This window comes from Furipterus horrens, unplaced genomic scaffold, assembly GCF_987537825.1.
Source record: "Furipterus horrens unplaced genomic scaffold, mFurHor1.1.pri manual_scaffold_7, whole genome shotgun sequence".
NCBI lineage: Eukaryota > Metazoa > Chordata > Mammalia > Chiroptera > Furipteridae > Furipterus > Furipterus horrens.
The window spans coordinates 38,248,131-38,273,918 of record NW_028327177.1 but is presented as its reverse complement, the minus strand read 5'-3'; the positions used below and the strand labels follow the sequence as shown (position 1 = coordinate 38,273,918).

Below are 25,788 nucleotides of genomic sequence, written 5' to 3'. Positions count from 1 at the left end.
ACTTTTTCTGTCTGATGTATTAAAGATGATTTAAAAAGTTACATTTGTTCACACTTTTTAGTTATTTCCAGCAGTCCAGATAGATAACTTGCCTTTCTATGCCTTAATTTTCTCATTTGAAAAACAAGGATAATAGTCGCATCTACCTCTTAGAATTTGAGGAATAATGTGAGATTATTACATAAGACTCTTAATGCTGTGTCTGGCACCTCAATTCATGTTTTCTCCTATTTTAAAAGTGGTATTCTCAGAATCTAAATGTAAGTGCTCATTCCTGTTATATTTTTATAGGTATATGGTACACTAATGCCAAGGGATAAAGCTGTGATTACTCCAAGGTCTTGAAAATTTTTAATTTATTATATTAAGGAATATAGTTCTTGCCATTTCAAAAATTTCTATTTCAAAAGAACGAAGTGATTAAACATCATTGGTAGATCTTAATTAAGAACAGAAGATTTATTGAAGTAACATTCTCAATTTGCACATATCATGAGAAAATGGTTTGAAAATATCCCCTACCTTAATCAAATGAGCCTCTAATGGGATATAAAATAAATGCTTTTGCTTACAACAAACTATGCTATGCTCTTATTTTATTTATTTTTTACCATTTTTTAATTACTGCAGAGAGTTGAATTGCATGAGAAATTCCTTTAAAAGTGCACAGATATGTTCACTCCAAGCAGTTACCCCATCTTCTTTAAAAACAATTTTCATCCATTGTCAAGTAGCTCTTGTGCAAAATCAGCTCTTCCTCTGGCAGTTGACCTGACCCTTGGGCCATCTCAGGGACACTTCTTCAGTAAGTGCATTGTGATATTCTTCACAGCGAGCATGGTCTCTGTACAGGTGGGTTTGATGAGCACCTCCGGGAGTAAAAATCCAAAATGTCCAGTGTCACGTAGTTCAAAAGCAAATGTGTAGGGTATTCTGTTTTTGTAGGCCCAATCCATTGAGCTACCAGAACTCACATCTAGAAGTTAAAAGAAAAAAAAATCAGCTTCATTAGGAATATGTATAATTTTCAAAAATGTATATATTACTAAGCTATACTAAATTCTTTCAATAAACACCATTTCAACAAGGATGATTTAACAGTAGTTCCTTGGCATCGAGCTCATAGACCTTATAAATCATACCTGCCATCACCCTTGAGGGCTTAACTGCAGTATTAATGCTTTTCCAGTATAATGACCTCAAAATTCCTCAGCGTCAACCCCAATAACATTTATCTCCACCTCTACTTAATTCACCTACAACCAAAACCATGCCATGGGCTTTCCTTCCTCTTATCACTCAGTTCTTCTTCATTTCCAAGGTCTAGAATATTGAAATTCTGTTCCCGAAAACCCTCATCATTTCTTGTACTTCTCCTATTTTTTCTTTTTCCTTTTCCTGATGAACTTGATCTTTGCCATTGCTTAAGTTTGTAGTTTCCAGACTCTTTCCAGCCTTATAATTTCATTTTACTCTCTACCTGGCCATGATCAAGTACTTCACTGAATTTTTTACCAGACCCCTAATAAGACTCATCCATTCCTTTCTCTGCCTTGGTTTTGCTAATTCTCAATCCCTGGCCCAGTTTCTCTGCTTTCATGCATTGTGAGGCAGCTGGAGAAAGTCTCTGCTATAAAGTTATGCAATCCCTGGAGTCTTTCTCTGCTCCTTATGCTGCTCTAGGCTCCTTTTCCTAGGCCTTTACTTATGGGACTTCTCTCATTCTCTAGCCCTGCTCCTCACTTTCTCACTGTCCCCATAAGGGGAAGTTAGCTCACCACCCCTTCTTCTGACATCATAGCTCTCCGACTTCTCTCTAGCTTACAGGAAGAAATGTTGCTCGTCTTTTTTGTGTGTCATATTTTGATACCATTTGTCACTGTCTTCTCAGCTGGTGTGCGAGTATCTTCTCCAGGCCTTTGTTTCATTAATTAAAACCCCCTCTATCTTGCAACTGCACTGACCAAAATGTTGAAGAACCCTTTTTTATAGCACTTTCTTTTATCATCCCTCTATATGCCGCCCTCTTTTTCTTCTTCCTGTTGCTTTAGAACTAAAAGAGAATTGAAATATATACATATATCTCCCTTCTATATCCTCAGTCACTTTAAATCTGGTTCTTGCTTCTACCTGTCTATGTTCTTGAAGGTCACCAATGACAGCAGGACTAATCTCTCCCTCCTTCTCCCTCAGATTCTATTTTCTACATCTCACTAGCATTTAACCTAGTTGACAATCCTTCCTGATAGCTCTCTTCTTCTGGCTCCAGTGACTTCACATGCTCCAACTTTTCAGCAGAGTCGAAAGTGCAGGCAGTAGAGGCGGGCTTGGGCTGTATCTGATCCCACCACCTGTGGCTGCTCTATGCCTCAGGCTACCCTTCTGAAAGAGGGATGATGATATCTACTGCATAGGGTTTCTGTGAAAATTAAATAAAATAATGTTCTTAGCCTATATTAGCTGTTATTATTTTGCATCTTTATACCCCAAAGTGCCTAGTATGTAGTTTTTAACCTAACATATTCTTAATAATTTTAAATAAATGAATAAGTTTCACAGAAGAATCTTTATATATTTTTCTCCTGAAATTCATATGATCTAGCCTGACATACACTATTATTTTAAAATTTTCAGAGCATGTTCATCTAATCAAACAATATCACTTCTTATGCTATTTTTGTCAGGACAAGTTAGAGACAGAATTATTATCAATTAGATGACTCTGGTCTTTCTCAGGCTCCCCTTGCTTCCATTAAGGACAGAAGGTAGGTTGTGGCTTCATTGTCTCTCTGGGTTAGAGTATGCTGGTACTACAAATAGTAGTCATAGTAGCCAAAGTCAGAGACAATATGTGCAACAGTTACCTCATGGTAGTGTGACAACCTAATTTCTATGGTAACATGTTCTTTTTAGTAAATATCATACTATGACTGTGCCTTCATATCAAGGTGCAAAGGTGAAGTATAAGGTTTAAAAAAATTAATGTTTTAGAATTGTTAATATGATGGGCATTAATTGGTAATGTGATTTTTTTTATTTAAAATTTTAAACATTTTCAATTACAGTTGATATTTAATAGTGTATTAGTTTCAAGTTTGCAGCATAGCGGTTAGACTTTTATATACCTTATGAAGCGATCCCCTCTAATAAGTCTAGTACTCATTTGGAACTATTACAATATTATAACAATATTATTGCTTATATTCTCTATGCTGTACTTCACATCCTTGTGACTATTTGTAACTGACAATTTGTACTTCTTAAACCTTTCCCCTTGTATACCCAGCACCCTAAACCCTCTCCCATCTGACAACCATCTGTTTGTTCTCTGTATGAGTTTGTTTCTATTTTGTTTGTTTATTTTGTCTTTTAGATTTTACATATTAGTAAAATCATACCCTCTAGATCCATCCATGTTGTTGCAAATGGTAAGATTGCATTTTTTTTATACGTGTACGTGTGACCTCTTCTTTATCCGATCACCTATTGATGGACACTTAGGTTACTTCCATGTCTTTGTTATTATAAATAATGCTGCAATGAACATTGGAATGCATATATCTTTTCAAATTAATGTTTTGAATTTCTTTTGATAATACCCTGAAGTGGAATAGTTGGGTCATATGGTAGTTCCAATTTACAATTTTTGAGGAGCCTCTATACTGTTTTCCACAGTGGCTGCACCAATTTACAATCCCACCAACAGTGCAGGAGGGTCCCCTTTTCTCCTCATCTTCACCATCACTTGTTTGTTGATTTATTGAGGACAGTGTTTCTGACAGTGTATCTCATTGTGGTTTAAATTTGTGTCTCTCTGATACTAGTGATATTGAGAATCTTTTCATATGTCTATGTATGTTCTCTTTGGTTAAATGTCTATTCAGGTGATCTGCAACAGCGAGCTGCCTATGCTGGGCTTGGCGGTGCCTGAGGGGCTATGCTGTGAATCAAGGCTGCATGCCACTAGTGCTGGACTTGGGGCCACTTGACAAGAGGCACAGAGCGTGCTGAGGCCTGATGCTGCTTGTTTTGGGTTTGTAGACCTTTGAGAGATTTTAGTAAAGTTCACAGCATGGGCCAAATCTGGCTGCTTGTGTGGAAAGCTGCTGGAAGTGCTTTGGGCTGGTGTGTGAACTGAGTGGGCAGGGTCTCAAGGAGTCACCAGGGTGGGGAAAGTGGTATTAGCCAGGGTGATTGAGACTCAGATCTGTCACCTGCCCATGCATATAGGCTGATCTGGTGTAGGGCTCAACAAAGAAACAAGGACACCTGTCAGCACTTCTGTCCTTGGAGAGAGCTGCCCCTCCAGCCCTTGCCCAGAAGCCAGTCAGTTCATTTCCTCCCCATAAGTCCCTGCTGCTTTTTCAGCTGCTGTCCCTTCCCTATAACTTAGGGTAAGTTTTTGTGAGTGAGTCTGTGACTGGGCTCTCTAAGAGGATGTCTGGGCCTGAAGCAGCCCTCCGTCTCACCTGGACAGTTAGGTCCCTGCTGATTTTCACAGCCATATGTTGTGGGGACTCCTCTTCTTGGCACAGGTGCTCTGGACTGGGGAGTCTAATGTGGGCTGGGCCCCTTCACCCCCAGGGGTGGCCTCTGCAGCCATGATATCCCTCCTGATTTGTAACCTCTATACATGGATATGGGGCCAGCCCATTTTATGTCTCCAACCCTCCTACCAGTCTCCAAGTGGCTGCTACTTTATATCCTTAGTTATAGGACTTCTTACTTAGCTAGTCTTCAGGTTGTTCTCAAGGGTGGTGGTTCTGTAATTTAGTCGTAATTTGATGTGGTTGTGAGAGGAGGTGAGTGCATCGTCTACTTACTCCTCCATCTTGACTGGAAGTCTGTAATGTGATTTTTTTTATTTCCCCACTCATGATGGCTTTATTGAAAAGTAGTTCTAAAAAGGTCAGCCTGAGACCAGTGATCATGGAGTTTGAAAAAAGTTCTGATACTTAGGACATTCTCATTATTAGGATAAACTTATTTGATAAGTAGTGTTAATAGACAAACCAAGCTCTTCTGAAGGCTGAAGGAAGTGAACAGTTATAAATATAATGGTAAGTACATTAAAGACATCAGAAAAAATTTGCTACCTCACTATAAAGCATAATTGGGTATCAGTATCTGTACATACACACATGACCTGTGTGTAACATGTATACATAGACATTCAGATATTAAGGATTTCTACCCAGAGTTTAAAAGGAAGGCTAGGGGACTTAATCTAGTCTGATTTCTCACTTAACAATTGTGAATACTATAGCCCAGGATTAATGTCTTGGCCAGGATTGTATCCCGACTAGTGGCAGAATTAGGACTAGAATCCATGTCTCCTGATTTTTATTCAAGTTCTTTCCATATACCCAGTTGTTCTTCATTAAAATATTTATTTTATATAAGAAAAAATTCAATCACCTGTTAAGGGGAAATTCAGCTGAAGATGTTATGTAAGAAACAAAATTTCATAACCAGAATGGTAGAGGAAAAAAATAAAAGGGAAGCTCTTTTCAGGCTGAAACATTACTTCATGATTTCCTCCAGGCCCATTTCCAGGCTTATAGTAGTTACAATTGCTTAAGGAGCCTATTTTGGTACTTTCTACTGCCATAAGATCTCAATTCAATTTTGTAGTCATTACTACATGACTAGAATATTCTCTGCTTCAAATTTATCTAAATTGGTACAGGGATTTCTGTCAAGCAGTGTAAAAATAATCATATATAAACTCCCTTCATCTTCCTTGGCTAATTTGGTAGTCAGAAATTCACTTTAGTGAGGGATACACTTTCTCTTTTTTTAAAGGGAAGTCATTATACAGGATATTGGTTCAAGAAATGACTCTAACTTAAGATACATGGGAAACTTACACAATGTACTGGAGGCAGGTCCATATCTATACCGTACCCCATACACCGATCGAAGTGCATTCACAGCTTTATAAGCTGCAGATTCCTGTGAGGAAAAGATGGAGAAATTATTTCACTTATATCATTGCACTGAAACCTTTGGAAACACCAGCATGTTGTTTGAGCCTTATCAGCCATCAATTTGAAGAAGGATGGACATATTAATTAATAGCTATATTTAATAATGTTATGGTACCCTTCGTCACATGCTGCATTTTGCAATATGTTTTAGAACCCATTTCCTTCTATTGATCCTCACAACAAGCCAGTGATCAGTAATATTTTTATTTTACAGATGAGGAAAGTCTCAGAGAAGTTAAATGGGAAGTGTGGTGTTACACAGCAAGGGAGGTAGAGTTGGGATGAGTGGATGAGTACTCTTATCTTCTGGTGATGATTTAGTGTTCTGTCTTCTTCTCATTAGTTCAGAGACACCTTTTTCTATAAATTACAAAGTGCTTGATAGGGCAGAGCTCATCTCAGGATTTAGCCATGCGCCTGTACATAAGAGATGCTTAATCAATATGTCTTGCATCAATGTTGAATAAGCATAGGTCAACAAGTGTATCAACATAATCTTATTGACCTTTAAGTACATAAGTGGTGATGTACAAGGTATTTAAAACACACATGGATCAATTAAGAAGCTCTTTAATTCAGTAAGAATTATTTGTCTTACATTATATGTTTATCTCTACTGGGAATGGGAACAGTTTCAGAATACTCCATGACTTCTAAAGTTACATACGCCTCTGATAGAGCTAGCCAGTAGTTCCAAGATGTAGAAATTTTGAGGTGGAAGTCTTCCTACCAATGCCAAAAACCAGACAGAATATTCAACAGTTAAAATACTAAATGGTGAATATTCTAACACGATCTGGAATGATACTGACTACTCTTGAAGACAATTCAAATAATATAAAAGGACACATTTCAGCAAGGAGTTAGAGAAGTATTGTATGACCAGTGAGAAGTAAAGAAGTATGTTGAAACCAGTATACAACTCTCCCATTTCAATTTGCCCATGAATAATTTAGTATGTCGGTTGAAGCTCTCTGGGCCACAGGGGCTGTGTGTTAGACACAGCTTCATCTTACTATCCTCACTCACCTCAGGAAGGCATGAAGCAGCATTTGGAGCAAATGCTGCCCTTTGTGGATATTCAGGGACCAGGCTCCAGAACCTGGCAGACAATTTATTATTGATCTCAATGCTGATGACATTTTCCTCTCAGGAGCCAACAGAAAAGGAATGTAAACAACATAATTAGGTATCTTTATGGAGAATGTTCTAATATTTTAACATCTTGTCCAATGGTCACAGAAATATTCCATGGCAAGGGCAGGTATTTCTACATTTAGAAGATTACTGCATTCTGCTGGTGTGGAGATCTTTGTTCCTTATTATTTCAGTGACTAAACCCAAGGGAAAAAACCTATTAAGGAAACAAAAATATATCCACTTTTTCTGTTTCCATAAAACATGTGCATAGTTTTAGGCTTTTCAGCTCACTGCACTTCTGCCACTTGATGCGGGTGCATGTAGATAAGAGGTTCAGATATATCCTTCCACAAAATACTGAAACTTCAGCAATTTTTTAAAAAGAGTTATTTTTCCAGTTGGCGTAGACACCTATTTGAGTTTAAGTGCTACTTCTCTTCTCCATTGTTTTCTCTTTCCAATTGTCCAAAAGGACTGAGGCCTCACTTATCAGACAGATCTCAGCCAAGAAAGGAAGATTTTTTAAAATTTAAATATTTCAATATTTAAAGTAACCTAATGAATGACCTGAAAATGTTATCAGAAACAGGCTCCTACATGTTGATGGAATGTTTTTGAACAATTTTAATAGAATTTAATGGTTTCTGGTTGACATTTAGAGACTACCTAGCTTCTGAGAATTGTAAGCCTGGTTTCAGTGACTTAGCTTATACGCAACCCACTAACAGGATTTCTCAACAGCAGCACTACTGACAGTTTAAATTGAACAATTCTTTGCTGTGGGAGGCTGTCCTGTGCATAGTAGGATGTTTAGCAGTATCCTTTACCTCTATTCAGTAGATGTCAATAGCATCCCCCAACCCTGTTACAACAATCAAAAATGTCTCCAACATTGTCCAATGTCCCTTGGGAAGAAAATTCATCTTTGGTTGAAAAACTAATGTACTCTTTATACCACATCTTCTAATCCAAGGCAAAAAGAAAACAGGCTTCATTACTAGTGGGAAGATGAAGTCAAACTATGGAAAACATTCTCATATAATAGTTTTAATATATTGCATACTCCATATAATGTTTTGTGAACATGTAAGTAGACACTGTGCCCAGTTTAGAAAGGACTGGATGTTTGCCTACAGAAACATTGTGAAACAGGTGGTGAGAGTGCTAGACCAACACCAATATTTGACCCTCAGAGTAGCTGAAGAATAGCACAATCAAATCAACTACCACATTCATAAAATTTCTTTTTTAAAATTTTTATTTTTTGATTTTAGAGAGGAAGGGAGAGAGAGAAACATCAATTTGTTGTTCCACTTATTTATGCATTCATTGGTTGATTCTTGTATGTACCCTGACTAGGGATTGAACCTGCAACCTTTTGGGACAATGCTCTAACCAACTGAGCTACCTGGGTAGGGCCTCCTTCACAATATTTCTCAAAGAGAGGTTTTGCTCACAATTATTGCTTAGAGTGCCAAGAAAAAAGTTCTTCTTTTGGACAGAATCTTTCCCCCAGGCCTTTTTCTGACTTCATGTTCCCTATTCCTTCTAGTCCTGGACATCTAGATCAGGAATTCCTACAAACCCAAATAACTGGTACAGGATTTAGAGTTCAAGGTATAGGGAGAAAAGAGATGCTTCTGTTTTTATAAAACCTTTTAAATTCAAATATACATAAAGAAGACTATACAAATTTTAAGTTTATAGCTAAATGAATGATCACAAATTGTGCACACTCATGTAATCCCATCCAGGTCATGAAATAGAACATCGACAGCAACCCAAAGTCCCTCCTGTGCCTTTTCTCAATCTCTGCTCCCTCTCCCTTCCTCAGTTCTAACATTAAATATTAGTTTGTTCTGGTTTTGAGCTTAATAGGCCTTTAGGTCTATAGGCTCTGAACCAGACCCACTTTAGAAGGAATTATTCCTATACTGGATAGCTTGTTGGGCTATTGAGATGAAAGGAACACTACTTTTTCACTTTTAAGTAATCTTGTGCAAGAAATCCATCCTGAAATTTCCTGTATAACCTCTGGTAAGAATGTATATAGGTTTGAAATGATTGCATTTGAGAAGCAGCAGAGCACAGTGGTTAAAAGAAACAACACTGGAGCTAGAATTGGGGCTGAATCTTGGCTGTGATGCTTAGTAGCTGTGTGTTCATAGTCTAGTCAGTATTTAATTTCTCTAGGTTTCAGTTTTATCATTGGTAAAATGGGGATAATAAGTTTTTCACCTTTTATGATTATAAAAATAAATGAGTTTATATATAGCTTATTAGAATAAACACAATGTATGCTTGCTATTATCATGACTACTTAGCATCTTCTTAGCATTAGAAAAGACGCATGAAGCCTAACACACATGTACAGGGTCGAATACTTACCACACAGCTAAAATTGGGAATTGTTGCATATTTGTAAGAATAGGGATACAGCAACATCTGGGCATATGCATGAAAGGAGAGGTAAGCTCTAATATGCTTCTTGTGTTTTCGAAGGAAGTTAGCTACAGCTTTAACTTCTGGCTCAGATTCTGGGAAAGGTCCGCAGTATGTATCATCACATGGGTGCATAGAAGCTCCTTCAGCTGCAAGTTAGAAAAGAAAACGGGGTGGTGGAATGGGTAGGCAAGAAGCAAGAAACACAAATCAGCATTACTAAACTGTGGTTTTTATTTTATTTCTATAAACAAAGGGTATTATTAAGCAATTCATCTAGCTACTCATTTACAGAAATCAATTATTGGAAAATCCAAGATGGTTCAAACCTTCATGTATAAAAGGTAGAGGGGTGACCTGAATAGAAAACAGATACTGATTTTTTAAGTGAGCCTGCAAAAATGACTTTAAACACTATGCTACATATTAGTTTGTTCTGGTTTTGAACTTAATAGGCCTTTAGATATTATAGGCTCTGAACCAGACCCACTTTAGAAGGAATTATACTTATACTCGATAGCTTGTTGGGCTATTGAGATGAGAAGAGAAAGGAACACTACTTTTTCACTTTTAAGTAATCACTTTTAAAGAAATGGCTCTATCAGCTGGAGAATGAATTCTATGTGATCCCCTAGGGAAGATAAATCCTCTCATTTATATTCTCTGCAATATCCATACTTTCCCTCCATAATGCTTAACACACTTGTAATTAGCATCAATATTTACTTATTTATCATTCGACTGATATTTACACTGTTTTAGGTATCTGGGATACACTGGAAAATAACACAGAAAAAAAATCTCCTCTAACAGAACCTACATTCAATATGGAGTCTTTGTTAGGCTGTAATGCTTTGAGAAGGCAGGGATTGTGTCCTTCTTGCTGGGCATGTGGCAATTAGAACAATAATATGGCAAGTGTTCACCAAATAATTGTTGAATAAGTGAATGTCAAATCAAAAGAAAAGGCTAGACAGCTATACAGGTGTCTGGTGAGATGCAAATATTGATGTAACAAGACCATGGAATCAAGACAAATAATTCTACAAAGCATGCCGAACCATTTCTGTTATGTTTTTAGATCAGCAATATCCAAATAGGTTTTGTAAAACCCATTTAGGGGGTTTGATAAGGTTCAGTTAAGAAATCCTCAAAACTAAATTTTGATAATTTTTGAAGTACAAAATTATGTTATATGGGTCTATGAAGAGGAGGAAGGAAAAATAAAATTCACTGCAACAATCGCAAACTATTATGTTCCCAAGAAATTTTGGAAATTATATTTTTCATAGTTATTTGCCATTCTGAGCCGTTTTTATATCTCCCATACCTCTAGAAAACTATAACTTTCTATAAACAAGTGGAAAATGTTTGGTGATCCTGTGACACTGTCTAATTCTACTGAGCACAAAAAGACAACCATGTCAAATCAGACTAAATCTGGAGGGCAGTAAGTTTAGTTTATGCTACAGGAGAGTCAAGATGGGGAACTTAAAGAAATTGTGATTTTCCTTGGTTCAGTCTAATTCTGGAGAATCCTCTGAAGTGGGGTGTGGATGGAACTAAGAACTTAATGTGAAAACTATAGCCAATATTCCAAAAGGAATAGGAAAAGTAGAGACACCTGATGAACACTGATGTAAACACTGGAAAGGAGAGATCACAAGCTGAACAACCAATTTCAGAGGGAGCAGAACTAATGGGCTAGATAAACAAGAATTTATAATAATCCCAATAAATACTCTCAAGAGCATGTAGGAAGGCATTAGAAACATTAAACAGGGACAAGAAGTTATAAAAAACAACCAATCAGATATAATAGAAATTAAAAAATTTCTGGGTTGAATAAATATAGTTGATGAGTGAATTATGAGATGGAATGGATTTTGAAACATTTCCAGAGGCATTAAGAAGAAACAAAGAATTAGAAAAATTAAAGGGTAAAAAAATAGAGTAACTGTCATCATCTGATTAATAGGGGCCCTAAAAGAGAAAAGAAAAAAAATAAACAAGTTAAATACTTGAAGTACTGCTAATTAAAATTTCCCCACAGTTAGAAAAAGATTGAATGAATTTATTGTATATTAAACAAAGGAAATTAAAGGGAAAATATCAACTATTTGACACCCAAAGTGAAATTTTAAAAAAGGAAATAATCCCAGAGAGACAGAAGTAGTTCATCTATAAAGAAATAAGAATTAGATTCACATTTACCTTTTTAATAGCAACACTAGAGTAATATTTCCAAAGTATTTTTAAAAAAGAAATCTGAATCTAGACTTTTATATCTGAACTCTCATTGAAATGTGAAAGCAAAATAAAGGTGTTTTTGGCATGAAATTCCTCAGAAGGTATACTATACACAGACATAGTTTGTAAACATCCTTGGAGAAACTACTCCAACAAAATGATGAATAACTCCGGAGAAGGTACTTGATATGAGAATTACTGGAGAGTAAGATATTTAGTAAGATCTATTGTCTGAATAAGCAATGTCCCAAGGAAAATAAAACTACAGTAATCCCTCTCTATATCATGGTTCACTTATTGTGGCCTCACTGTATTGCAGGATTTAAAAAAATATTATATTTATTTATCACGGACTTTTTGCTTTATCGCGGGATTTTGCGGTACTGTATATCTATGTTGTTAAAGTTACGTAGGTTTAAGAGGGTAGAATATGTTTAAGAACATAAGTAGTGTTTATAAAAGTGTGGAAAAGTTTAATAAGGGAGTGGGAAAGGTTAATAAGGGACTGGGAATGGTTTATAAGTGTGTGGGAAGGGTTTATAAAGCCTTAAAATATATATAAATGCTAAAACAAATGTAAGGTTCCTACTTCGCGGATTTTCACCTATCGTGGGGGGGGGGTGTCTAGAACGTAATATCTGCAATAAGTGAGGAAATACTGTATAATGATCTGGTAGCAAATTCTAGAATATAAAAAAACTGATGGAATGTTGGAGGTGGGGGACCAGAAGAAATAAAAGCATGCTAAGTGATTGGTGTCTTCCGCAAAGGAAATATAGCTATTGATTAAACTTAGAAATTGATGGAGAAAAACAAACTTAAGCATGGATTTTAATAAGTTAGGAATAACCACAAGGATTACACTGTGTAGTAGAAAAGTACTGTGGAAAAGAAAAAACAATGGAGTGTAAAAGGTCGGAAATTCTGGGAGGTGGGTTGCAATTATAAGATGATGCTTAAAGTTCTTCTCAGAAACTGACTTTCAAGCAGACTTAAAGATCACAAGGTGTCAGTCAGAGCATCTGGGGAAGAGAGTTTTAGGCAGCGGGAACAGCTACCCAAATGCAAAGTCTCCAAAGCAGCCTGGCATGTGCCTGACCAGTGTGGATGGAGCCAAGTGGTGAAGGGAGGGTAAATAGATGAGATCCATCAGTGGGGGCCCAGATCATGTGAAGTTGTATCGTTCGTTGGCAGCCGTCTGTCTCGAGAGACGATGGTGTAGCTTCTTAAGAGTCTATCTGCACCGCCGAGAATGGCTGTGCAGTCCGACTCGGGAGTGACACGGTATCTGTCTCCTCCCGTGTTGAATCGACATCTTGCGATGACGCTGGAGTGTCCTCTCCAGTGAAGCTGAAGCTACAGAGCCTGGGCAGGGTGATATGGAGGGTCTGCTGTTGCCCATGCAGCAGACCCCCCCTCTCTTCGCAGCTGAAGGGTCCAAGGGAAAGACGGAGTCAATACAGCTTGGCTTCAGGTGCGCCGCAGGAGTTGCCGGTGTTGACTACAACGTCAAACCGCCTTAGGGACTCCGGCTCCGGATTTTCTGTCGGGGTTTACTCCCTTAGCCTTTCCCCTGAAGAGGTATGCCGCAAGGCAGCGGAGGTTTTTTGGAGTCAGAGTTTTCCTTCTCTGATGTGCCCTGACTGGAAGATCGAACCAGCGACACTTAGTTCGCAGGCCGACGCTCAATCCACTGAGCCAAACCAGTTGAATATGGGTGAGTAAAATGGGGAGCACTTGAAGCATTTTCAGCTTAGAACTGACATCATCTGACTAAGATTTCAAGGGTTCATTCTGGCTGAAGGTAGAGTGTCTGTGTGTGTGTGTGTGTGTGTGTGTGTGTATGTGTCTGTCTGTCTGTGTGCATGCTATGTGGAGGGTGTGCAGAAGGGTAGAAGTTGTGACTAGTTATAAGGCTCATACAATAATCCAGCTGAGGGATGATGATAGGTTGGACCAGGGTGGTACTAATAGAGTTGGTCAGGAGTGGGTGGAATCTGGAGCTAAAGTAGTCCCTCTCTATATCACGGTTCACTTATCGTGACCTCACTGTATTGTGGGATTTTTAAAAGTATTATATTTAATTATTTATTGTAGATTTTTTCATTGTATCGCAGGATTTTGCAGTACTGTATACACATGTTGTTAAAGTTACATAGGTTTAAGAGGGTAGAATATGTTTAAAAACATAAGTAATGTTTATAAAGGTGTGGAAAAGGTTAATAAGGGCCTGGGAACAGTTTATAACTGTGTGGGAAGGGTTTATAAAGCCTTAAAATATACATAAATACTAAAATAAATGTAAGGTTCCTACTTTGTGGATTTTTACTTATCGCGGGGGGTGGGGGGTCTAGAATGTAATGACCCGCGATAAGTGAGGGAATACTGTATTCTAAAGGTAAAACCAGAGAGATTACCCAATGGATTAGATGGAGGATGTAAGAGAAAGAGAGGAGATAAAGATTATTCCATGGCTTTAGGCCTGAGCAACTGGAAGGATAGCGTTGCTAGCAACTGAATTGAAAATGGGGGTAGGAATAGCAGGTTTGGCAGAGTGAAGATCAGGTGTTCAGTTCTGGGATATTTTGAATTTGACATATCTGTTAGATACCCTAATGGAAATTGCAAGTAGATGTTATATATAGGAGTTCTGGGGAATATTTTGGGTTGAAGATATACACTTAGGAGTCACAGGCATATGGTAGAGGATGAGATATCTAAATGAATGAATGTAGCCCTGGCAGGGTGGCTCAGTTAGTTGGAGCATCATCCTGTGCACCAAAGGGCTATGAGTTCAATTCCCAGTCAGGGTACATACCCAGGTAGGGGAGGCAGCCCATCACTGTTTCTCTTTTATATCAATGTTTTTTGTTTGTTTTTTCCTTTTCTCTCTCTCTCTTTCCTTCTCTCTCTAAAATCAATAAACATAACCTTGGGTGAGAATTAACTAAGTATATAAAGGAATGATATAGAAGATAAAAGAAAAGGCCCAAGGCTGAATCCTGGACATTCCAATGATAAAAGTTTAAAGGATTTAAGGGGAAGGAGAAAATATATATGTGCTGGAATGAAACCAGCAAGCAACTAATGAGTTTGGAAGAGAGTTTAATATTCTGAGGGCCTAGTGAAGCCGAATGTATTGGAAAATAAAGCATGTCCACTTTGTCAATGCTGCTGGGAAGTCAGATAAGATGAGATTGAGATTTGGCCATTGGATTTAGCAATGTGGAGAACAGTTTGATGGATTTGTAGGGGTATAACAATATGGGAAATGAGCTTAAGAAAGACTTGAAGGAGAGGAATTAGACACTGGTAGTTGGTGGAAGAAGTGGAGACGAGAAGGATTTTTGAAGATGAGGGAATTACATGCTTTTGTACTAATGGGAAAAATCCAGTAGAGGACAAACAAACACCATAAACCAACCAACCAGACAACAGAACAAAAGAAATGGGATAATTCCTGGTGCATAATCTTGAATAAGCAAGTCAATAATTCCTGAATCTGTTTCTCAAGCTTCAAATTCATGTATAATGTAGCCCTCTGGACATCGCCATCTGCTTGTTTCAGACGCTCTGAAAGCCCATGTCATCTTTCTCTTACTACCCAGCTCATTAATCTTCTGCTATGTTTCTTAACTTGTGTTTCCCTCATTCATCTAGTGCTCTAGGTCAGACACTTAGGTGGAACAAACTTAGGAGCTTTCTTCTCTTTCGTCCCCCATCCAATTGGAGAGCAAAATTTGTCAATCCAATCTGCTAAATCTCACTGCGCCTACTTCTGCCAACAAACTTCGGGCCTTCATTAATATTCTCCTATACTATCAGAATAATTCTCTGCCTTCACTCTGGCCAACCCTGAATTTAGCCTTCTCAGCCATGTCATTGTAATTTTCCAAAAACAAAATAAAATAAATAAAAACATAAATCCAATTTTATTGCTCTGCTGCTTAATATCCTTCAGTGGTTGCCTTCTGGACAAAGTTCTGAAACCTTTACTAGGGCTTAAAGGCCACAGAAGTAGTGTGATAACAGTGTTTGAGTTTGGTAGTGGTAAGTATTATATTTTATCTTGTGTGTGTGTTTTCTGTCTTAAAATTTTTTGTGATCCACCCCCACCCCCCCGTGGCTATACAGAAAAGACTGTGACTGTTATTCTACCATTTACTAGATAATTTCATCTACTTTCCATGGCTTTATGATTGTTTCAAAGTTGCAGTTTTTCCCTTTGTTGGAACTTAGGGGGTTCCTCCCTCTGACTAGATGCTTATGAGATAAGGCCCTTCATGTTCTGTTTGGTAGATCTAATTGAAATTTTAGCTTCTACCAGTCTGCCTTAAACCTTCTCCTTTTATTCCTCTTAAACTATTGGTCATTTTCCTGAGGTTCCATACTTCTTTGCCATTCTGATTTTGCACATTCTGTTCCCTTTGTCTGAAACATCTCTTTCCCTCACAGTCTGATTTTCCTTGTCCTTCAGTGCTCAATTTAGTTACCACTTTCTCTTTATATCTTCTTCATTGCTCCTAGACTGTGTTAGATGTCTCTTCTGTATGTTTCCATAACACCATTTACCTGCATTTGTCATAGAACTTAGTATCCTGTGTGAAAATTATATGCACACCCATTGCCCTATTCATTTTGATCAATATGGGACACATAATAAAATAAAGCAGCATTTTATTTTCTAATTATCATGCACAAACTAAATTTTATAATATTAAGAAAGGCCATGCCTTGATTTAAAGCTGTTTGCCTAAGAAGCACATTAGATACTGGAATATACTGTAGCATTTTATGGCTTATTTTATGGCCTGGCATTCTGCCAATGTTATTTACCATAGATTAAGTATTGATTCAGCAGAACGGGGTGGCACATTCAAAATTCTCTCTGCCTGTGTTTTTCTCTGAATGTTTGCCTTACTCATCTCCTATACCAACCCTGTCTTTAAAAAATAAAAACAGAATATGAACAGCAGGGCCTCCAAAATGGAAATGAATTAATTCAGGTGGAAAGAAAGCCACTAATGTGATCTAATTTTATTTATAGCCTTTGGGGGCACTGTTCAGGCTTTACTAAAACACAGAGGAACAGCTCACAAACATTATTGAACAGTACGTCCCTTCGTGATTTTAAGCAGCTGTGTTGTATACACAATTTGAAGAGTTCTGTACAGACCTAGCCTTAGTTACACAGATTCTGATCAGAAATATATGCTATACTATAGATCAAGATAGCAGAAAGGAAAAGCACCAGACAGCGTTTCAAGGAAACAAGTAAAGGACACCAAGAAAAAGATTCAATACCTAGGGAACTAGGATAAAATAGACTTCTAAGGGAGAAGGACAAGAAGCATAAAACCTAAAACTTTAGGTTTTAGGAGCATGAGAATCTAAAGCTGATTTGTTTCCCCTTAGTTTAGGGGAGCCAATGTATTGTTTCTGGAGCTGAGACAAAATTCTCTTTACCATCTTCACATGCAGAACAAGAGCAGAATATATAACAGATCTCTGCAGTGCAGAGGGAGAGATTTTAGCCTTGTCAAATAAAACAGCATACATCTCTGTTCTGAACATTTCAGCAATTTAACTTCCATACCACATACATCACCTCTTTAGCTGTTGAGTACTGAAATGTGAAACTCTACAAGGACCTCATAAATCTAGGAAGGAGACAAGGTGCACACATGGGAGGAAATTTGAGGACAAGGCAATGTAGAAGGAATGCAGTCATAAAGGGCACAGTGCAGACTGAGTACACAGAGCACAGAGGTGGGAGAGGGAGCAGGGGAATTAGCAGCCCTGGGGACACTGCAATGGCAGAGACTTGGGGGACTCAAGATGGGTGGAACTCGAAACAATAGGATCTTACTGAAAAATAAAGGACAAAACAATAAAAGGTTTTGTTGCTTCTATGAACCTTAGTCTTTCTGGATGGTAAAATGAGGAAGAAGGTATTCTTTAGAGGAAAAAAATGGGGAAAAAGGGGGTACTAGAAGCAGCAACGGACTGAAAAATCACAAAGCTGGGCTCCAGTGAGAACTGTACTACTAATGAGCTCTGTGACAGGCATGTCACAGCTCTGGTTGCATTTGTCCTGGGTGGACCAGGGACCTGAGTCAGTGGTTCTCATGTAATGCTGTGTTGCTATCAGTTGTGTGTGTGTGTGTGTGTGTGTGTGTGCGCGCGCGCGCGCTCACGTGGGGGGGGTGTCACATAGTAGCTAGTTACATGTTAAAAATTATTTAACTAAAATAATTGGTTTAGTTGTCCTGATAAATAACTCTTGATTTATTGTAATATACTCATAATGGGGGAGAGAAATGGCCAATTAAAGTGGGTGTGCTTAGAAGTAACCCAGGAGTGTGCTCTCATCATCAGTTGGGTGCGTGGGAGTGGGGGGACAAACTGAAAACCGTTGGCTAGAAAATGATTGCTAAGACTCTACAGCATTGATAGTTTGTGGTTCCAGTCCAGATGAGAGAAAATTCCAATGTAATTACATACTCACTTTTCCTTAACATCCTTAAATTCCGTTCTGAGGATGTGAGGTTAAAATTTAGTGATAAAATCTGTGACTCAATTGATGTTTTTGTTCTTGGAGGCAGTCTCTAAGAATGGATTGCAATCTAAAACTTAGAAGGCAAGCAAATCGTTTAATTTTTAGGACATATTTTCCTTAGATAAAACTTTCCTTTCTGCTTAAAGTCCTCCAATCCCCTCCCCAATTGGTCTCTGCTGTTGTATTACAAATCTTGGCATAGGGCTCCCGATTGACCAGACAAATCACTTACTGCATCCAACGATCCTCAAAGAACTGTTGAAGCCATTGTTTTAATTTCTCTCCAATTCACCCAACCCAACTACTATTGTCTTAGTCAAAACTCTCCTGGGTATTGTAGGGGTTCCCTGACTCCAGGCTCTCTTTCCATTTGCATCCTCAGAAGTCCTGAATTATTTTTACTAAAATGTAAACCTTAATACCCAATTTCTTTGACTAAAACTTTCCAACCACTGCCTTCAAGATAAAGGGACCACATTAGGGGCCTTTTGTCTATAACTCTTGTGGTTGGCGGAATAATGGCCCCCAAAGATTGTGAGGTCCTAATCCATGGAATCTGTGAATGTTACCTTATATGGGTAAGGGCCTTTGCAAATGTGATAAATTAAGGTTCTTGAATTGGAGTGAGCATCCTGGATTTTCTGGGTAGGTTCTAAATGTAAACATAAGTATCCTATAGGAGGGGAATTCGATTATACACAGAAGAGAAGGCTATGTGACAGGAGCAGAAGGAAGCTGAGTCAGAGGGAGGATACTATGCCACTGACTTTGAAGGTGGAGGAAGAGGTCACAGATTAAGGGATACAGGTGGCCACTAGAAGTTGAAAAAGGCCAGGAAGTGGATTCTCCCTTAGAACTACCCACTCCCTGCAAGGAGTGTGATTTGCTCCACTTTCAGCCCGGTGAAATCCATTTTGGGCCTTTGGTCTCTAGAACTGTAAGAAAATAAAATTGTGTTGTTTTAAGCCACCAAATTTGTGGTAATTTGTTAGAGCAGCAAAAGGACACTAATATACGCTTATAAGTACCCTTTATCTCTACACAGCGTTTGTCACCGTTTAATGTAATCACATTTTTACTAAACTGTCAATCTTGAAGGCAGGAATTATGTCTTTTTCTTGTTTATATATCCTATGCCTAGCATACTGCCCTTGAAATATTTATTAAGTAAGCTAATAAACTTATCAATATGACTCAAGACTAGAGGATGCCTCCAGAAAATTCCTTTTTCACTTTTCTCTCTATTAATATTCTTTGGTTTGGGGGTCAAAATCTTTTAACTGGATATATGAGGAATTTATTTATTTTTGGCTAAAGATCTTAGAGTCCTCCTTAACTCTCACAGTGTCCCCATCTCTCCCTCCAGTTAGTCACCATGTTCCATGGCTCTGCCTTCCAGAATCTTCTCCTACCTCTCCTAATGTTGGCATTCATAAGCCCTCATCTGGACAATACCATGGCCTTTCAATTGGTCTCCCTGCTCCCACATGCTTTAATCCATCCTTCGTACTGCTATCAGTGCTTTTCTAAACCACAAATAGATCATATTAGATCATGTTATTCCTCCAGGTTCCCCCCAAACTCTCATTGGCTTCTCAGGGGTAACAACATCACTGTGAACCCCTTAGCAGAGTGTCCAGGCCCCCACCGATGGACCATTTTTAGGCTCATGCTCTTCTCTGTATAACCCCCTCAGCAGCTGCAGCCCCATCCCTCCCAGAGCCGGTTCCACTCCATGAATTCCTCCCACACCTCTTTGCCTTTGTTTCTCCTCTTCCTTTAGCCTGGACTGTTCTCTTCCTCTTGAAACCTATCAAAACCCTTTCACGCCCCGAAGGCTCAGCTCAAAAGCTGCATGTGTGCAGCTTGCCCACTGTCATCCCAGTAGAATCTTTCCTTCCTCTCTCATCTGTGAGTGTGACAGTGTCTCTCCTCTAGTTGTCAGCTCTCACAGGGCCTCAGATCACAGCTGGTTGTTTACAAGCTAGGCTCCCTCACTGGGCTGCGAGTTCCCAAGAACAAGGACTGAATAGTGTCCTTATTTGCCTGGCATTGTGTTTTGCTCATAGCAAGAGATCAATAAATATTTATTGAGTGACTCACTCTGTCCTACAGCAAGGTCCCTGATAGTATGTCACATCAAAATTCCATTTGTATTTTAAACCTGAAGGCCAGTTTTATTATAATTTTAGGTTATAATAAAAGGAAAGAGCTTGCACAAGAGCCTGAATCACAATGTTGTTTTCTAGGTTTCTGGCATACTCTCAAAATAAATGCAAATAAAATTATACCTGAGAATAAGAATATACCTGAGAATGACAATAAATAAAAAGAAAAGGGAATCAGTAGTTTTGAATCCTATTACTACTTTGTCTTTGATTGTTGCCAATGCACCTTCCCAATCTAAGGTGATGAGTGAGATAATTAGTGCTATTTTTGTCATGGAACTTGCTGGAAGGCCATTCTAGAATTTCACAGGCTAGAATGGCATGCCAGAACCTCATTTTAAATAGATGCCAGTGTAAGAAAAGTTATTTTAGTCTAGTGAAATATGTCACATGAATTAAAGACAAAGAACATGTATGAATGACCCACAGACATGGACAACAGTGTGGGAATTGACTGTGGGAGCAGATGGTGGAATGGGTGGAGGAGGGCAAAGGGGGAAAAATTGGGACAACTGTGATAGAATAACAATAAAAAATGATAAAATAATGTTTTGCTGATATTTCTATTTTTCTACATAATAAAACAATTTTTGTAAAATGTTTTGAATCAGTGTAAAACTACTTTTTCTCCCTATTTCATATTCAATCCCTCTAGAGGAATATCAAAAGAAATGATGAGGGAGGCCAGACAGGGGGAGGGCAGTGCATTTGGTGTTTTTAGATAGTATATAATTAAGTGGGAACTCTTACTTTGCGTTTCCCACACCTATTCCATTTGGTGGGGGTCGTGAGGGGAGTCGATGAGGAATGATGATGGGAGTCATACAATATAACTTTTTTATAAACTTTTTTATTGCTTTTCTTTTACGGTTGTCCCAAATTTCCCTCCTTTGCTCTCCCCTGCCCCACCCTGCCCCTCCCTGCCCCAGAGTCAATCCCCACCCTGTTGTCCATGTCCATGGGTCAGTTATACATTTACAGAACCATGATCTGCCTTCTTTTGGTCTCTCTCTCTCATGTTTTACTAATAATTAAGCTAAATAACAAAAACTAAAATGAAAGGAGAAGTGCTTTGAATGGTAATAGTACATTCTGAATCTTGATTTTAGTTAAAATTGCATTTCTGGTTTCTCTTTTGTAAGAAAATAATGTTAACTTATTTGTACTGTTTTTAATTCTTTTTTGAGTGGCCAATATATATACATAGTTATGCCATATAAATTGCTCCCCCTTCACTTGTATAGCCATCAATTTCTTTTCCTCAGAAGAAATCACTTTTACTATTTTCTTGTTTTATGCCAGGTTTAGTCTATGCATTTATAACCAAAAAGCCAGTTTAATTATGTGCATTTTTCAAAAAAAAAAAATAAAACTTTTTTACAAAAAGAGCAATATTATTTATATTTTTAAACCTTAAACCTTGCCTTGTTCAGCTTTATGTGTGTAATCCTGGAGATTTTCTCATGTGAGTACATAAAATATCTATATAATTGTGGCTATTTATCTCTTACTGTACAATAATTTACTTAACTAGTCTTTTGTTGATGGATACTTGGGATGCCTCTAATCTCTTGTTACAAAGAGTGGGGTAGTGAGTATCCTTGTATATGAATTATTGTCTACACATGTGATTATAGCAATAGGATAAATTTCTAAAAGTAGAATTATGAATTAGTCAAAAGGATGCATTTTTAAAAATTTTGTAGGCATGCCAAATACCCTTTCACAGAAGTTGTACCTATTCCCACCTCTCAAAAGAACGTATAATATTGTTTTCTCATATCATTCAAATTTTACCTCTGTCTCTTAACACATAGAATGGCGGTACCTAATAAATTCATAAGAATATACATAGGTTCAAGTTAGATGGTCAGAAAAGATGTTTTTATTTAAAGTGTCATTTTAACATTGATAGGTAGAGAAAAATGTACTTAAAGAAAATTAAGAAGCTGTTTTCTTGAGCTAGAGAAACATTCCAAAGTAGCATCCATACAGAGTACCTGCAAACATACATTGGGTGCTCAATAAATATTTGTTGAATTACTCTTGTGGCTCCCTGAGGTTTGCTAAATTCTCAGTGCTACAGTAGGGTTGCCTAACTTAAAGTCTCAGAATGTCAACAAGAATATATATTTAAATGGTATATATTTCATTGTATGCATCTTTAAAAATATGTGTTTATTGATTGGACATTTGGCTAATCACTTGTAGGTTGTATGAAAAAAATAAATACAGAGTGCATACTATTAAAGGCAAATTTGTTCCTTAAAATGGAATTCTAGAACTTTAGAAAACATTTAAAAGAAGAAAACACAACACTAAGTCCTCCAATTCCAGAATTTTGGTATTTTTTCCTCAGTATCCCCCTCGCCCCCTGCTCCATGTTATTGTGTGAATGTGTATATATCACACACCTCTATATGTCATATGTTCATATAGGATTATTATATATTTCACAGCCATTCTCGGCGGTGCAGATAGACTCTCAAGAAGCTACAACATCGTCTCTCGAGAGGGACGGCTGCCGACGACGATAGAATTGTATTCACAGGGAAAAAGTTACAGCCAGAATTAGACTCAATATTAAAAGCTTTTAATTATTTAAAAAATGATCTTCTTATCCATTCTTATGACTTTCTAAAATTTCACCATATGAATATATATTAATTTATTTAATCATTGCTCAGTTCAATAGTTGGGTCGTTTTCGATGTTTTATTATTATAAATGATACTATGGTCAGCATCTTTTTCTCTTTCCTTATAATGTGTTTTCAAAATGGAATGTTTAGACCAAGGTTATATATAGGCTTAAGGTTTGCTTTGACTGCCTTCTCTTCTCAATGTTCATGTGTACCCATCTGACCTGTTCCCAAAGCTTCAACTACTCCCTATATGTTAAGAACCTAAAAGCCTATATGATAAAACTAGACCCTTTTCAATACTTCAAGTCTATACCTGGTTACCTAGTGCACATCTTCCTCTAGATTCCCACAACCACTTTAAATCCACTGCTCAAAGTGGACATATATTTGCCACCAAATCCTCACCTCTTACCAGATGCCAAATTTTGGTAGCTGATGCCTCTATCCAGCAATCACTCTAGCCAGAAGTGGAAGCTAGACTTCTCCTGTTTTCCTCTGAACTTCATGGCCCACATCTCCCTGGGGTCCAAGTGAATGCTGCTGTTTCTGCATTCTCCATTTTTGCCACGCCCCCCTGGATTATGGTCCTGCTTTAGTTTATTAATGGGTCCTTTGGCTGACCCTCTTGCTCAAGTGACACTCAGAGATCACTCATTTTCTTCCTAGTTTTAAGAGCTCCTAATTACTCCTCCCTTTAAAGGCTACTAATTATCCAGTGTTCGTCAAACTTTTCCATCAAAATAACCCTAACAGGCAAATTCAACATAGACTATAGGTCCAGAACTTCTTTGAAATCTTTGTTCTACCTTAAAAATCATGTGGATTGTCCACTCTACTCAATTATGTATTTGTGTTTGTTTTAACATCAAATAATTCTCCTTCTGAAAACTTGAAGTGAGATTGACATACCTTGAAGGTTTGCTATGACTCTTTGTGACTCTCTCTGTGACATAACTCTCTCTGTGAATCTCAGCATGTCCATCATGAACCTGGGACCTTCTCCTGACTCATCTCTCACCAGGCCTTCCAGTCCTCCTTCCTTCCAGTCATGCAGGGTTACCTGCCATCCTTACAACACCTCCTCCTGTTTCATGCTGTATGTTTCCCTCAAGAACATACCTGTTGCCCCCACCTGGATGCCTTCTTCACACTGAATCCTTTGCTCTGTTTACCTTCTGCTCCACAGTTTAGTTTAGTTAAATCTGCTCTTCTCTCTTCTATGAAGACTTTTTTGACTTTATCAAGTAAAACTGGTCCCTTCTTTATAGCCCCACTGTATCATACATATATCTATATAGATATACCATATATATTTCTACATAGTATCTGTAACATTTTATTTTATTTTTTCTTTCTCTTCCTTTTCCCTTCACTCCTTTCTCCTTTCTCTTTCTTCTCTGTACCTACTCCAGCCTCAATGATTTAAAATCTGGTGAGGACAGGGAGTGTGTTAGATTTGCCTCTGCTTCCCATGTGTCTTGCACAGTCTGGCAAACAGGATGCATGCAGTACATTTTTTTTTTTTTTTAATGAATGGAGGAATGAATGGTGTTTGTGATGTATCTGTTCAAATTTCTTTCTAATGCCTTCAGAGATACATGTTCTCCCAGTTTTACCATTGCTTCCAGATTAAGTTATATTAAACATTTTGAGGAATAATTTAATAGATGAAATGTTACCTTGTTTTATTTTAATATCATTTTTAATTACTAGGGTGTTGCCCATTTTGTCATGTTGGTTTATTTTCATGAACTATAATTAAAATTTTTTTTAACCTCTAGAATCTTGGAGTTTTTTTTCACATTTTATATGGACTCAATTATTTTATTATGTAATGTTTGATTCTGAAGCATTTATATAACAAGGATAGCAAACTTTAGTTGATATATTTACTGCAATTTTTTTTCTTGCATGGTTGTTTATCTTTCTTTTGGTTTAAAGTAAAAACACTTATTCCTTAATAAAGATATATTTACATTTGGAATTTATTGTGATATGAGGGGGGACCCTCAAAAACTAGAACTTATTTATAAAAGATTGTGTATTTATTCTTATATGTTTAAATTTCAGCCACCTTCCAAGTACTCTCCATTTGCTGCACTACACCTATTGAGATGTTTTTTCTGCTGCTCAAAACAGTTTTTGAACTCATTGATTTTGATGTCTTTTAGTGCTTCTGCTGTATTTTGCTTTACCTCTCTCACATCAGCAAAATGTTTACCTTTGAGGACTTTTTTTCATCTGGAGAAACTAAAATGTCACTCGGGTGTTTCAGGAGAATGGGGGTGGGGTATGTGGGTTGTGCTGTTTTGGGTCAAAAACTGCTGAACACTCAGTGAGGTGTGGGCAGGTGTGCTTGTGAATCATCCATCATGAATGGGCAAATGTGTTGAAAGAGTTCAAAAAACTTCACTAAAGCCAAATGTAGCCTCTCACAATGATGCCAGCTGGTTCACTGATACAGAGGGGTTCCTAGAACACTCACCTAGTGAAGGAAGGTTATACTATTGCTACAAGGGGCCCACCCTCCAGAAGATAATTCTGCATTTTCTTGTGTCCCCCCTCATACATGCCATGGTTCTCTAAAGATGTCAGT

General features: G+C 37.7%; 1 protein-coding gene across 1 annotated transcript in view; it reads right to left on the bottom strand.

Moving 5' to 3' along the window:
- Positions 1 to 522: 522 nt before the first annotated feature.
- CPA6 (carboxypeptidase A6) overlaps positions 523 to 25,788 on the bottom strand; it is an 85,993-nt gene continuing 60,727 nt past the window's right edge. Inside the window, exons 7-9 of the mRNA XM_090284895.1 lie at positions 9,519 to 9,721; positions 5,871 to 5,955; positions 523 to 976 (exon numbers count right to left, since the gene is read on the bottom strand). Of these exons, the coding sequence (XP_090141021.1) occupies positions 789 to 976; positions 5,871 to 5,955; positions 9,519 to 9,721 (476 nt within the window). The 3' untranslated portion in view covers positions 523 to 788. The remainder of the gene's footprint in view (positions 977 to 5,870; positions 5,956 to 9,518; positions 9,722 to 25,788) is intronic.